The sequence below is a fragment of the Panthera uncia genome, chromosome D1 (genome assembly GCF_023721935.1).
Source record: "Panthera uncia isolate 11264 chromosome D1, Puncia_PCG_1.0, whole genome shotgun sequence".
Taxonomy (NCBI): domain Eukaryota; kingdom Metazoa; phylum Chordata; class Mammalia; order Carnivora; family Felidae; genus Panthera; species Panthera uncia.
The window spans coordinates 72,260,098-72,276,533 of NC_064808.1; the positions used below are offsets into that span (position 1 = coordinate 72,260,098).

General features: G+C 34.5%; 1 protein-coding gene across 3 annotated transcripts in view; it reads left to right on the forward strand.

Annotated features, from left to right (window-relative positions):
• Window positions 1-16,436, forward strand: part of DEUP1 (deuterosome assembly protein 1) — an 82,611-nt gene that overhangs the window by 24,976 nt on the left and 41,199 nt on the right. For all 3 annotated transcript variants that reach the window (XM_049653440.1, XM_049653430.1, XM_049653435.1), the window contains exons 5-8: window positions 2,032-2,166; window positions 5,702-5,815; window positions 7,804-8,046; window positions 14,108-14,253. In XM_049653440.1, the coding sequence (XP_049509397.1) occupies window positions 2,032-2,166; window positions 5,702-5,815; window positions 7,804-8,046; window positions 14,108-14,253 (638 nt within the window). The remainder of the gene's footprint in view (window positions 1-2,031; window positions 2,167-5,701; window positions 5,816-7,803; window positions 8,047-14,107; window positions 14,254-16,436) is intronic.

Sequence of the window (16,436 nt, forward strand, 5' to 3'; positions counted from 1 at the left end):
TGCCAATAATCACATGAAAAAATGCTCAATATCATGAGTCATTAAGGAAACGCAGATCAACTCATGAGATACCTATTTGCACTGACAAGAATAGCTATAATCAAAAAGAGGGACAATAACAAGTGTCAGCAAGGATATGGAGAAATTAGAACCCCATACATTGCCAGTCGTAACGGAAAATGGCACACTTTGGAAAAACAGTTTGGCAGTGCCTTAAAAAGTTAAACCCAGAGTTTCCATATGATCCAGCAGTTCTACTCCTGGTTGTATACCCAAGAGAAATAAATATATATATCCACACAAAAACTTGTACCCAAATGTTCACAGCAGCATTCTTTGTAATATACAAAAAGTAGAAAGAACCTAAATGTCCTTCAGTAGTTGAATGGATAAGTGAAATGTGGCATATCCATGCAATGGAATACTATTCAGCCATAAAATAAATGAAGTATTGGTCCATGTTACAACCTTGATGAACCTTGAAAGCATTATGCTAAGGGAAAGAAGCCAGGCACAAAAGGCCACATAACGTGTGATTCCATTAATATGCAATGATCAGAATAGGCAAATATAAAGAAACAGAAAGTAGGTTAGTAGTTTCCAGGGACTGGGGACAGGAGGAAATGTGTAATCATTCTAATATTATGGGGTTTCTTTTTGAGGTAATAAAAAATACCCTCACATTAGTAATATGATGGTTGTACAACTTTGTACATATACTAAAAACCAATTAATTTTATATTTTAAAGCGTGAACTTTATGGTAGGTGCATGATATCTCAATTTAAAAAATTATGTGAGAAAGAAAAAGAAAGCAAATGTGACCATATTAATATCAGATAAAGTAGACACAATTGTTCCTAGCTTTATTTGTGACATCCCACAACTGGAAACATCCAAAATGTCTCAATATGTAAATGGTCAAGCAAATGCTAGTTCCATCCATAGCATGGAATAACACTGAGCAATAAAAAGGCATGAACTATTGATACACACGTGTGTCTCCAAGGCATTATGCTGACTGAAAAAAGCCAATCTCAAAATGTCATATACTGTTTGATTCCATTTTAGAACATTCTCAAATGACAAAATTCTAGAGATAGAAACAAATTAGTGCTTGCCAAAGGGTTAAGAGTGGGAAGACGAGCGTCACTAAAAAGGCAGGAAGGTCTTTGTGCTGATGGAATGGTTCTGTATCTCGATCAAAGTTGTGGGCACACAAATCTACCCGTGTGATAAGATGGCTTAAAACTATACACATATATTGTACCAATGTCAGTTTCCTGGATTTACTATTGTACCATAGTTCAACAAGATGTCGATATTGGAAGAACCCAGAACCTCTCTTCAAAATCTTTGCAACTTCCTGTGAATCTTGAATTGTTTCAAAATTTAAAACAAAACCAAAAAACCCTTATAAACAGTTATATAGAAATTTCTTCACTTTATGGACCATGCTGCTTTTAATCTATTATTTGAAGGTATAACAAGAAACAGAAAAAATAGTGCAGAGTCTAAGTTTTTCTTCCTTATTGGTACGAAAAAGATGATATCAATTTGATACTTAAATTTATATAAACTGTCATCGATAAGTAGTTTGTGTTGTTTGTATCTTTTAAATTAAGTATTCAATTTTCTTTAATAAAGTATACACTTGTTATCTTATACATGGGGCTACTGAAATTAAAATTGTCAACACAAGATGGCACTAAGTAAAAGAAAAAACTTGGTTTTTAAAATTTGTGAGCTTTGCTACACAAATTAAAACAGAACTAAATAAAACATTTATGAAGTGAATCATTTAACTGTGCAGTTCATCAGGTCCCAGATTTACATGAAAACTGAATTGTGTTCAGTTTCAATAATTAGTTTTAATAACTGGTTCTGTCTTCACTAATCAGAACATTCAAGCATTACCGCATTTTCTAATCATGACTTAAATTTTCAAAGACGTGCCCAAGAAAGAACTCCGGTGAAATCAAGTTAGAAGCACCAGTAATGGTAAAACGTGAGCATTTTCTCTTATATACAGTTTTCCAAACTGACGAATAGCTTTGAGAAACTGAGACTACACCAGATGAAACAAAGTAAAGTTCGGAGAAAAGAATTACTGCACCCCAGAGAAGAAATGCCCTTTGAACTGAGCAATCTGAACCAGAAATTAGAGGTGAGCTGTATGTATTTCCTTAGTTTCCTCACGCATTGGAAGGATTGATTGCTGTTGTTGTGGGCTGTTTGTCTCTGGTGTACACAATGGCATGTACGGCCGTGGTAACAAACACCATTACAAATCAGCTTCTCGTTGAATATATTTTCTTAGCGCACCTTCCCTCTAGGCACTTAGCGAATTAAAACATCACTTTGATTTATGCATCTTTTATACAGATCAGCATTTTTGGAGAGCCAAAAAAAAAAAAAAAGAGTTCAAAGAAACTGCAGATGTTGAGTGAAATTGAAGGACATCCCTGGGGTCAGTTAAATGGAATAGCTAATAAATCTTTTAATGGCTATTTAACTATTAGGTACTTAAATCCCAATGAAGCCTCATAACAGGTTTCAGAACAGTGCTCGAAGTTTCAGGGGTATTTTTCTTAAAAGAGGTGGCGCCACTCCAAAATAGCCCTCCGTCCCTAAAATGGCTTACTGTGTCATGAATGCACTTATTTTTATCCCCTTAACTTCCCAACTTTGGAAAAAAACAAACCAGCTGTTTTTCTTCCCTAATGCTCTTGAGGGTTTCTGCTAGACGTCATGTAACAGACAGGTTCTACCATAAATTTCTATTTTCTAACCTTAGCCTAGTTCCTAGTGCTCCTCCATTATTGTATGTTAATTGGCCTCAAGTTGACCCTTATCAAGTTAGCCCACTCTGTTTCTTCGTTGATTCTCAAGCCCTAAACCCCAGCACCACCACCCTGATCTCCAGCCAATGATCTCCCTTTCTTCCACTTCACTGGTAGATAATGGTTGGTACCCCCCAGTCACCCAGGTGAATACCCAAGAATCTTTGATCTGTTCCTTTCTCTTGCTCCCCATATTTGAGCCCAGCTTTGCCCCTTTCCCTGGTCTAATGCTTCTTACCTCCTTCCTCTTTGTCTAATTATCATTGTCCTGTTTCATTTGCATCATTTTATTCTGCAATTAACAATCCTTCTCAAACTTTCCCTTCAAAATGTCTTTAAAAGAAAAAAAAATCTAAAATCACAGCCCTAAAACCAGCCTATTGCAACAACTTTGCTGGAAGGCTTGCGTTTTAGCTTTTAAATTCCTGTAGATTTTACATTCTGCTGAATAATGTACCGGTTTTTTTTTTAAAATACAAAATTACTACCATCATGATGTAAAATTGACTCTACAGGAAGTTGCGCCATGTGTAACCACATGCTGACGGTGGTGTGACCAGACTGTCTTCAGAAAGATCCTGGTTTCATAGAAGATGCCCAAAGATGTGCCCTGTAATACATATGCTTTCCCTAAAAATGCAGAGATCAAGTCACTGGTTAGCCTTCTGGTTGACTTTTTATGGGATTTTATGGGAGAACCACATTCATATAAATTGTTCATACAAAAAAAAAGGCCTGAAATTAATATGAAGTAATTTGTGTGAACACTTTTACATTTAGGGAACTACATTTTTACATAAAATATGTTTCATGAATTTGTAGATGAAATTAGTAGCAAAATATGACCTGATATGTTTGTACTTACATAAAAGTTTTTAAGCACACTCTGTAGGTAGTTTAACCTGTGTAATTATGGAAACATTTCATGTACCTGTTTTTACTTGGAGCCGTATGAAAAATTAATATGTAAGAGATGGGCTGTTCCAGTTTTAGTCTACATCCAAGCATGTTTTTCCTTTGGGACAAATATTATTCACTGGTCTGGTAAGAGAAAGAGCATGTTGTTGTGGAAGAATATGACAGTTTAAAACACTTCTTGACTTCTTGACTGATTGATTCCCAAAGCCATATCCTTTGTGTTAAACTGTGAACATTCACGTTCCATGAATATACTACTTGAGCAAAAACTTGAAGAAATGAGCATGTTGTGTCAAGCTAGTTTCATGTCTTCCTCAGGTTAGCTCAGTTGGCACTGGCATTTATTTGCCCTGTGACCTTTAGGCAAGTTGTTAGCCTCACAGGGATTTCATTTTTTTCACCAATAAATAGGGTTAAAAATACCTTATAGGTGACATTATGGTTATGGGAGAAACACACACACACACACACACACACACACACATACATATACACACACACACACATATATATGTATATGTATGTGTGTGTGTGTGTGTTTCTCAGGGTACATGGGAGTTACATTACCATATATATATCATAGTATATAGTAGATATACCATAATTCTTTCAATCATCTCCTTACTGATGAACATTCAGGTTGTTTCTAATTTTTTGCTATTATAATACTATAACAAATATCCTCTGATAGACATCTTTAAATGCTAGTACTTTTCTTTTGTTAGATTAAAAATCCTAGAAATTATTCTTGAGCCACAGGGTATTATGTTCATATACACATACACACACACACACACACACATATATGTATATGTGTGTGTGTGTGTGTGTGTGTGTATGTATATTTAAATGCACACTGAAGCATTTAGGGGTGAAAATACATGAGGTCTGGAAGTTGGCTTAAACTACTCAACAAAAAAGTGTGGAGAGAGAGAGGCAAAATAAAGATGGTCAGGTTGATGGTAGTCAAACTGGGTGAAGGGGAGTTTTTTTTTAATCTCTACTTTTATGCAAGTATGAAAATTTTCATACTAAAAAGTTAAAGTCATCTTACAAGTGAAGGTTTGCAGAGTCCCTGACATATAATAATCACTAAAGAAATGTTAGTTCCATCTTCCAGTATTTAGTAAAGGATTAAAAACACATATATAATAATGTAGCTTCCCCTAGAAATTCTTAATTTTAATGACCTTGACTTACTCGCAACCTTGAAGACCCAGAAAAATTTTTTCAGCATGGAGAACTTACTCTGGAGGTTTAGGCAAGTTCTACAGACCCTCTGGAACCTGGTAGGACACCTCCAATCTCTACAAAAATCCTCATAAAGCTCTCTAGGTCTCTCTGTAGTCCCATAACTACTGGATATATTGTGTCGGCTTGCTAGTCTTGAAACCAATACATCTAGAAGATCAAGAAAGCCAGGACTGTTATGAGCACGTGCTGATATGTCTGTGACACATATTTCTAGCTTATTTGGCCTTATTCTTGAGCTCATTTCTACCTGTTGTAGAACTTGTAAAGAACTAAGAAATATGCTCCTGCCTCCTCTTAAAGCATGCTGGGAAATACTTATTTTCAAGATTGAGGTTGTTGGGTGGATAATGCTAAATATTAGTATATCTGAAAGGTAAGAACAGTGTAAGTAAACCTTGCCCACATTTTGACAAAGTCACTAAATCAGTCTAAGCCCCACCCCATAAAAACAAACAAACAACCAAAACCGAGGATACAGGTTTGGTGACAAGAATTAGAAACTATGTCTAGTGATAAATCCAAGATGAGTGATTTAATACTTTTTTGTTTCTTTGTTTTCCTAATGGGAAAAAAGAATGGGTATAGTTTTTTAGAATGAAAATGTACAAATGAAAGAAGCCTTACTCATTGTGCTTTTAAATGAATAATTCTCCTCAATTTATGTTTGTACCTCCACTTTTTTAAAAGGAATTTAGAGCAAAATCAAGAGAATGGGACAAGCAAGAGATACTGTATCAGACTCATCTGGTTTCTTTAGATGCTCAACAAAAATTATTATCTGAGAAGTGTAATCAATTTCAGGTACATTATCTAATACTATCCTCTAACTTAGAAAAAAATTAGAGGTTAACTATTGCTATCTTCATAATCTTACTACAGAGAGAAATGCTAACCACAGGAAAATAACCAGAACAGGTCTAATACTGGGTAAAGTCACAAGTGCATGAACATTTTTAATGGTGAATTTAGTCCACGTGTCTCAAAGGATGGTACTTTTTAAAGTGTCCATTGTCATCATGTCATTAAATAACATATGTTTTTGCATGTCTATGGGCAAGTCGCTTAGAAAGTCTGAGATTGCTTGGTCTCTGACCTCAAGAATCTTACAGCTTAGAGGTAGAACACACATACATATTTACAGATAATTTATAGCAAGTGAATGGGAAACCCTTTTAGCGTTCAGAGGAGAAAGGGGGATAGTGGGGCTGAGATAGTGAGCAAATATCCTACAGCAGGGGTTAGACTGGGGCTGGACCTTGAAGAAGATGTACAGTATTTTGAGAATATGTTTGGGGTGGTGGAAATAACAGCAAAATCACCGAAGCAAGAGAGCAAAAGGCAAATTCTGGGTATAGAAAATGAGCCAACTGGTTGGGAGTCTGTATGGAAGGTGGGGAAGGTAGGAGATGGTAAGGCTGGTGAGTTGGATGCAGGTTATAATAAGCCTTAAAGTCTCATCTAAGGAATTTGGAATTTTTTTATCAAAGCCAGTGAGAAATTATGGTTTTTGTTTGATTTGGGTTTTGTTTCTTATTTTTCATTCTTTAAGTTACTTGAAGTATATGTTTATTATGTTCTCTGAGTTTAACAATACAAAATAATGTAAAATTAATAGCTTCATCTTCCACCCCGTTCTTCTCCGTTTAATACAAACACTTAGTAGGTGTTTTTCTTTCCATACTTTTTCTTTTGTTTGTACAAACACGTAAAATGTGGATTTGGGAGAAATTATATATTTTTCCTTTTTAAAATTTTGTGGTTTTACTTAATAATAATTATCTTTCTGTATGGATACTCTCTCAAGTCATTACTTAGTTCTGCATGATATTTGATAGTATATGGTTTACATTACCATATATATATCATAGTATATAGTAGATATACCATAATTCTTTCAATCATCTCCTTACTGATGAACATTCAGGTTGTTTCTAGTTTTTTGCCATTATAATACTATAACAAATATCCTCTGATAGACATCTTTAAATGCTAGTACTTTTCTTTTGTTAGATTAAAAATCCTAGAAATTATTCTTGAGCCACAGGGTATTATGTTCATTCAGATTTTTAAATGAATACTAGCATATTACCTCCCAAAAGATTATAGTAATGTACAATTCATGAGCAGTCTATGGGAGTACCCATACTTTCACCAACATGGAATGTTATCAGTCTTTTTATTTTTTCCCAACTCGGACTGATAGTAGTATTGGCTTGATTTGTTTTGCATTTCTCTGACTACTTACAAGGTTGAGCACCTCTTCATATCCTTCTGAGCCTTTTTCATTTCCTTTTCTGCATATTGCCTATTTACAAACTTTGCCAATTTTCCTTTTGTGTTATTTCTCTTTTTCATATCGATGTATAGAAGTGTCTGTACCTTAAGAGTTATTAACGCTTGTTACTTGTGTTGACTGCTTTTTCCTACAATCCAACTGCTTTTGTTTGTTTATTTTATTTTTCATCATATAGATACTTTCAAGTACTGTGTAATGACATCCACAATTTTCCTCTTGTAAATATTCTTTCTTGCGTAATAAGACTTCCCTACCCCAGGCTTCCTACCCTACTCTGCATCTTGACTCTGAGGTTATACAAATGTATTTTCTCTTTCTGTCATCCAAAACTGAAGTTTTAGAAAAAACCCAAGACTGAATTACAAAGAGTGAAACTTCATTATAAACATATTTAAAGATTTTTCCTAAATATTTTCTATCATTCTTGAATTTTATTCATGTAAGCTTAAATATGATATTCTCCATTTAATTGACACAGTCTTCGCTTTCTCAGAAACAGGCACAAAGTTACCAAACTCAACTAAATGGTAAAAAACAGTGCATAGAAGACGGCAGCTCAGAAGTTCCTCAGTTGATGTGCGAACCGGATCACAGTTGTGAAGCCAGTGAAAGAGATGAGTTCATTATTGAAAAACTAAAATCAGCTGTGAGTGAAATAGCATTAAGCAGGAATAAGTTACAGGATGAAAATCAGAAGCTTTTGCAAGAACTGAAAATGTACCAAAGACAGTGCCAGGTGATTATTTATTTCTCAATTGATCTTGCCCACGAGTTGTATAAATGATGAGTTAACAGGTGTATGGATTACATAATTTTCTATCACATGTGTAACTTCAATTCATATTTCCTCTTACTAAGTAATTCTCACTTGATGAGTAAATTCAGTAATCCCTTAAATACCCTACCCCACCAGAATGAACTTTGGTTCTGCCGCAGTATAATAATAATGCATTACCAGTACAGTATAACAGCGCTCACTTACAGACCTCTATGCCTAACTAACACTCATGGCCCTTTAGCCTCACGCCACCCTGTGTCCCCACTACTCTCTCTGACCCTGTGCCCCTTTGACTTGCAGGAATCCTGGGTTGGAGACCCAGGATTTTGGTGAGGTTTCAACAATCTAATTACTCCAATAAGAGGCATGGAGGCCCTCCCTGTGATCTATCACTGTTCACTTTACCATAATCATTTACCATAGAGTAGCCTGGAGTTTGGTTTGGTTTGGTTTGGTTTGGTTTGGTTTGGTTTGGTTTGGTTTGGTTTGGTTTGTTTTTTTAGGTAACCTCCACATTGGTAGATGGGATTGCTGATTTTTCCAATATTTAATTTTCTTCTTAACCCAACAATCTTGTCTTTCTTTCTCTTTCTTTCCTTCTTTCTTTCTTTCTTTCTTTCCTTCTTTCTTTCTTTCTTTCTTTCTTTCTTTCCTTCTTTCTCTTTTACTCTTCTGCATCACTAAGGTTATCCAGCATTCATAAATTGGTCATTACCAATTTCTTTACTAAATGTATATTTCTTATTCATGGATATCCCAGTTACTTGACACATTCTATGGTTTTATCTACCACCTACAAGCATTCAGCCTTTTCTACCAATTCTCCCAAGTCAGCTGGCCCATTGTAGTCCCACTTTGTTCCTTTCTCATTCTAAGATATACTTTGGAGGTCACTGTCTGGGCAGACTTCCACTTCTGATCTTCTGCCACTTAAACTCCCAGGGGTTATTTTTTTAGTCTTGGGGAAACTCCTCATTCCCCCATCCTGCCACATTGTACATGGGATTAATTCTTTTATTTTAATATGATATTTATTTATTTACCAACTGCTATGAGAGAATTTGCCAAAATTATTTTTACAGATTTTGGTTCACAAAAAAAAAAAAAAAAGATTTAATTATCCTTGGATCTAGGATCATTATTAAATTTAAACTAATAATCTCCATTTTATATTTTATACAAGAACCACATTTATTAAAAAAAAACTACTTGGCAATCAAAAAGAATGAAATCTTGCCATTTGCAACTACGTGGATGGAACTAGAGGGTATTACATTAAGCGAAATTAGTCAGAGAAAGACAAATATATGACTTCACTCATATGAGGACTTTTAAGACACAGAACAGATGAACATAAGGGAAGGGAAGCAAAAATAATATAAAAACAGGGAGGGGGACAAAACATGAGACTTAAATATGGAGAACAAACAGAGGGTTACTGGCGGGGTTGTAGGAGAGGGGATGCGCTTAATGGGTAAGAGGCTTTAAGGAATCTACTCCTGAAATTATTGTCGCACTATTTGCTAACTAACTTGGATGTAAATTTAAAAAATAAAAATAAAAAATATATATAGGGGAAAAAATAAAATTTAAATAAATAAATAATGAAATGAGAACAAACAAGAATGTATTAAAATGTATCAAATTGTATTTAAGTAATCAAGTTGTTTTGTAATATATAATATGTCTTGTATATGCGTACAGAAAACATAAAAAACATAAACATAAAAAACCCATAAAACATAAAAAAAAACTAACCGAATTATTCTGGAATATTTTTTACACAAAAAATATGTTACAGCTTTAATGAAAAGATCTTTGAGAAGTAGTTTGTTTCAAAAACTTCAAGATAGCTAACATAAGATTCTACTCCCAAAAAAACACTACTTATTTTTGATGCATTTGGGGAAAAAATGCTGAAAATAATGCTTTTATTTAGCTTTTTCCCTGTTTTATTTCCAAATTTGACCTGTGTTTCATTCTCTTTAAAGCAACACTAAATAAGAGGAGATCAATTAATTACTATTTGGTAGCTGATTTGAAGGTTTAAAAATCACTGCTTCTCTCAGACCATTCGGCAAAGTTCTAACTAAACAGATGGGCCTTAAACTTGTTTTGCAAAATTTATATTTTACCAAATGGGAATAATTAGAGGTAACTAATCACTTAACCAGTGCATATATTTAGAATGAAGTTTCTCTTCTCTTTTTGCAAAACTGTCATATGACAATGCTCCACATCTTGCACATGAATTTAAAAAGGCAACCATTTCAATTTGAATTATTGTCACTTATTGTATATAAAATTCTGTTTAGTTTACAGCATATTTTAATGCCAGATGCATCTGAATTTTTTTCTCACTGTCTTTCCACAACTTTGAAATGTGTCAGTATACATACTAATTCCGTTGCATAGAATTATTTACTAGGCTGTACTACACTCACATTTTAAAAATGTGCAGCATTTCCTATTGGAGGTTAATGACAAAAAGAAATTGTCCTGCATTTTTCTAATATCTGTGCCAAAAAAATTGACCTTTTTTTATTTGTCAATGTGTCATTATGGGACTAGAGCAGCAATGTCCAGTGGAAATAGAATGCAAGCCACAAAAAGAATTTAAGTTTTTCTAGTAACCACATTAAAAGAAGTCATAAGAAATGGGTGAAATTAAAACATAATAATAATTTATTTATATTCATTCAACATATATTCAAAGCATTATCATTGCAACATATAATCAGTGTAAAATTATTGAGCTAATGAGATATTTTACATTTCTTTTCATACTAAGTCTTCAAAATCCGGTGTGTATTTTATACTTACAGCATATCTCAATTTGGAAGCCAAGTAGTTACTGGAAATACTTGATCTGTGTTTAGATTTCATAAAATTTACAATTAAAAAAGTAGATTTACAGGGGCACCTGGCTGCCTCAGTCAGTAGAGCAGGTGACTCTTGATCTTGAGGTCATGAGCTTGAGCCTCATGTGGCGGATTGAGTTTACTTTTTAAAAAAGCAGATTTACATACCTCAGCTGTTCCAAACAAACTTGAGAGTGTTCTAGTAACTGAATCAAGTACCAAAGAATCATTTTCCTAATTATTTGCATCCACATTGACAAATAAATAATTTGACTTTTATGCAAAAGCATGCCAACCACATCTAAGTTAAATAAATTCACTAATTTTGTGTCAACTTGGTATTATTAATGTTGAATTCAAGGGATATTGCATCAATCAAAGAACAACTCTCAATTTACCAATATCAACAAAACCTCTTTTCTTGTACTTTCCTAGTCAATTTACATAATGCTGTCAATTATAATTAAAATCTTTTGCATATTCATTCATGTTAGAAAAATGTGTCAAATCATTATTATTGATTTGTATTATGAAGAGTTTCAGTTTTGACATAAATTCTCTCACCTGTGTAGCGAGATCACAAAGAAGCTTTTTTTTTTCCTTAGGGATAGGGAGCCCTATCCCTAGGGGGGTTAGGGAGTATCTTCAAATATCACTCTTCTAGGTATTATTTTCTAATTAGAGTAAACATTTTACAGACTTTTAGTTAACTCCAGCCCATGGTGACTTTGCATTTCATTGGCCTGGAGTTACAGCCCTTTTATGCTCCCCTGCCCCAAGTGAAGGAAGACCGAGCTGTCTACCCACAGCTCCAAGTTAGATTGCTCCGGAGGCAAATTTGCAAGACAGGGAGCACAGATGGTGCCTACTTCAATTGGGCAAAGTCATGGATGACATTCACGTCAAGTTAATTTGTTTTTCTACTTGCTAATCTATTGTTTCACATTTCTTTTGTTTGTTCCTTTTTGAAATTTTAGCCTCATCTGAAAAATCCACACTGTTTGAAACAGTGACTTTATGCAAACAAGTTTATTAAAGCATCCATTTCAATACATTTTTACTCTTATTTCCAGGTCAGCCAGGAACTTCTGGGGCCAAAGTATTGCAATTAGGTCCTTCACTGAACCCAGGTCTCAAGGTCTCCCAGAAAATAATACAAATTTAAGGCTTAGGTTAAAAAAAAAAGTTTAGGTGGGAACTCATATATCCTATGCTGTCTGCATAATGATATTTCTAGGCTCTGTGAATTTGGGAGTAAGAATGAATAAGAAAACATATGTCCACACAAAAGCTTGTACATCAAATTTTATAGCATATTATTCATAATAGCCAAAAAGAAGAAATATCAAATGTCTATCAACTGGTGAATTAATAAACAAAATGCAGTATATTCATGCAATTAAATATTATTTATCAATAAAAAGGAATGAAATACTGATACATGCCATAACGTGGGTAAACCATAAAAGCATTATGCTGAGTGAGAGAAGCCAGTCACAAAGGCCACATATTGTATGACCCCATTTGTGTGAAATGTCCAGAAAAGGTAGTTCCATAGAGACAGAACATACCATAGCGGTTGCCAGGGGTGATGGGGAGCAAAAATAGAAAGTGACTACTAAAGGGTATTGGGTTTATTTTGGTTGTGATGAAAATGTTCTGGAATTAGTGGTGATGCTTACCCAGCTTTGTGAATATACTAAAACCCACTGAATTGTACATTTTAAATGGGTGAATTTTATGGGATGTGGATTATATTCAAATAAATCTATTAATGATATATAGAAAAAATTATTAATAAATGATTTTTTAAAAAATATCTGTAGTGTTCTCTGCAGCCTTTATTAGCAGAGGAACCTCCTGCCCTCATAATAACCCAACCCTGTCTTTACCAGCAAGCTACAGGTCTATGTCACTTATTTTGCTTGAAACAAATTATTTTTGCATCTTGAATGTTCCAACTGGACTAGTAGACAAAAGACCTGGATTTTTCTTTTCCAAAATCTGCCGCTTGTAAGCTATGTAACTTTGGACCAAGTATGGCCCTCAATTTCCTCATCTACTGAAGTGGCGATGGGTTTGATGACCTAGGTCAGGTACACTTAATAAATAATAGTTTCTCTGTAGAAGCAAGTAAAAGAAATCCAGTGATATGGAAGCACTCTGCCATTCCTCGCCCCCAGAGAACAGCCAAGTACTGCTGGAGAAAATCACTCTCAACAGGCCAGGGTCACAGATCTCAAATGAACACGCAACATGGCCAGGAATCCCACTCTGTTGCTCCACTCAGCTAATTCTCCCATTCCCATTGCAGGCCATTTCAAACCTTCTCCACTCTTAAAAATCACTCCCATGCCGCCACCTCCCCTTCTTCCAGTGACATTGCCTTTTTTTACCTCCCAAGGGAAATAGAAGCCAACAGAGAGCCACTGTCTTCTCTCTCCATACCCAGATGCATATGCTGGTCTACATTCCATTTTCCTGCCTTCTTTCCTTTTGCTTTACACAACTCTTCCCCTGGTGCTTTGGGACCTACCCTACCTACTTCTCAAGAACCCACACCATTACTGTTAATCCTCCTCTCTTCTGATTGGACCCTTCCCAACAGGTTTTAAATTTGCTCAAGCCTCTGGTCAACAAAATAAGACCGTGGGCTCACAGGATTGCTGGTGTCTCTAGTTGCCAGATAAAGTAGGACTACTACTGGGCAATAGGGGAACCATAGACCATGGTTTACAACTCACTCTGTTGGTTATTGTCTTGTTTAAATTGGTAATTATTTGCATTAATCCGAATTTTACACATTAATCGTTTATTCCTACTTTTATGCTTCTCTCAAATTTACATACAATGTGACCATGTTTGTGTGATTATTTGATTATTCTTTGTCTTTTCTTTATCACTAAACTGTGAGCTCACAGAACAGTCTTGGTATCCTCAGTGTTGGGCACATAATAAGGGCACAGCAAATATTTGTTGAATAAATGAATGAAGGAATGAAATTCTGTAAGACAGAGCCAGCAAAGGACTAAAAAAGGACTAAATACCAGTTTATTTGAAATTAAGCTGGTTCATAGATGTTAAATATTTTTAGATATACTATACATCATGGTATCCAGATATGAACATTGAACATTTTTTTTGATGTTTTTATTTAGGCCATGGAAGCAGGACTCTCGGAAGTGAAAAGTGAGTTACAGTCACGTGATGATCTCTTGAGAATTATAGAAATGGAACGATTACAGCTGCACAGGGAATTATTAAAAATAGGAGAGTGCCAAAATACTCATGAAAATAAGAAAAGGTATATTCTTTATATTCAGAAGCCTGAGAGAAACTGTTTAAGACATGATGTTTGAAGATTTTAAGAGCTTTAGATTTAAAACTAGAATGAAAAGTCTATTTGTTTTGTATTTACATGCTGTTATTTATTGGATAATATTAGATATTAAAAATAAAATCAGTGATTATTTCACCTTCAAAATTAATGTATTTACTTTCCTAGAAAAATGTATTTTATTCTGGTGTATGGATACTTCTGTATCGCAGAACATCAGAAATTTTCTCAGACTTGTATTTTTCAGGAGATTGTAAAAGCAGTAGTATAGAGCTGATATTTATATATATTGCTAAATAAGAGTTATTCCATATTTTCAGATGTTTTTATCTTGATTGCCTATAAACCTGTTATTAATTTTTTCACTTGTAAATGCTGTGATTTATTTTGGTCTCCATACTCACTCCCTTGTCAGTTGCATTAAGCGTTTGTTAGAACAGATTTTTTTTCCTCTTTTAAAATCAGGCAGATATTGTGTATTCCATAACCACAAAGGAAATGGGATTGCTAAGGATTATTAAATATTTACACTTGTGAGTAGAAAGTTTGACTGTTCTATTCATTGATGTTCTCATTCTCCTTGGAACTTGAATCCTTCTCAAATCTGAAGGTTCATGCAAGACCAGTGATAGGACTTTAAAAATTGACTAACCAAATGGTAAGGGATATTTTCTTGAAAGATGATAACATTGTTTCAAAGGCAGTAATTATTTCATTAAAGTTGTGGGACCTGCTCAAATTTTTTTGAGCCCTATGCTATGGCAAATGGCAAATGGCAAATTAAGGTTCCTAAAAATGACCTATTGTGTGTCTCACCAAAGACGGTAGAATGCCTATTCACCAGTCAACATTATAGCATGTTCCACATGCAAGTTATATATTATTATCACTGGTCATTAAGAAATCTATTGGAAAAATATAATACACAAGGCACTGTTCCAGTGTGGTGAGTTGGTGAGAAATGTCTTTGCACAAAGAATGCATATGCCTAAAAACATAAGAGGTGTCCTAGAAAAGCAAACCTTGCACCCCCTGCCTAGCTCTGGTTTTATGTAAGAGCATGGTAGGTCCTTTCTGTGGGGCTGTCTCACAAGGCCAATGCTGAATTCCAGACATTGCCAACTTTCCTTCAATATAGGATTTAATCTAAGATCTTGCAGTTATTTGCATATTTGGCCAATACAAATCTTTTGTCCTGCCTAATGCCATTCTCTATTTAAGTTGGTATTTATTTTGATCTTTCATCTTTCTCATTTGGAGGGTATTCCTCAGTTCTAGTATTCTGAGAATTGATGAAAAGATAGATACTTAACTTTTCACAGCTTCCCTTGTATCTTAGACTTTGGGCTGTCTTCTTAGCCTTCCTCTTTCCCATTGAAAATGTCTAATCCTTTGGTTTGTTCTCATATGAATGTGATTCCAGCCTCTTTATTGTTTTGGTTTCTTTTATTTGGACTCTGTTTCTTCTTTACAGTTGTATTAAGGTGAAGCAGCCCAGACTTCTGAGTGCGGATGCACAATAGTTTTATAGAAGTAGCATAGGAATGCTTTTATTCATTTTCAGATCCTTTGTCAATAATGCCAAGATTTTGTTAGCTTTTTCTTTTTTTGAGCTACAGAAGCACCTTGGGCTGATATGTTCTGAGAGTTATTAAAAATAATTCCAACATTCCTTTTCTACATGACAACTGATAATTCCTTTATCTATTTATATTAGCATTTTATATTAGCATGATTATTGTTTTCTTCTTTGAACTTGTCCACGTTGAAGTTTGATGTTTGTTCTGATCACTCAGTGAAATTTACACAACCATAATGAGGTGTTTCCCCCCGCCCCCCCATTCAGATCAGCATTCCACGCCCTGAAATTGCTTAGGAAGAATTGAAAAATAGGAAATTTCATTTTTCACCCCTTTCAAATAATAGCAAATGAGAAGAATTTAAGACTGATTCTGAAATAATGTTTAAAGAGAATATTGGATAGAATGCTCACAATAGATGACTGAGTAGGAAACAGAAGGGACTAAAAAATGTGTGCAGTACATTCTAATTGTACGGAAATAGTATCTATATGCCTATGCAGATATGCAGATATATATATTTATATATTTATAGGTATATTTATAGATATGTATATATTTATACACTCA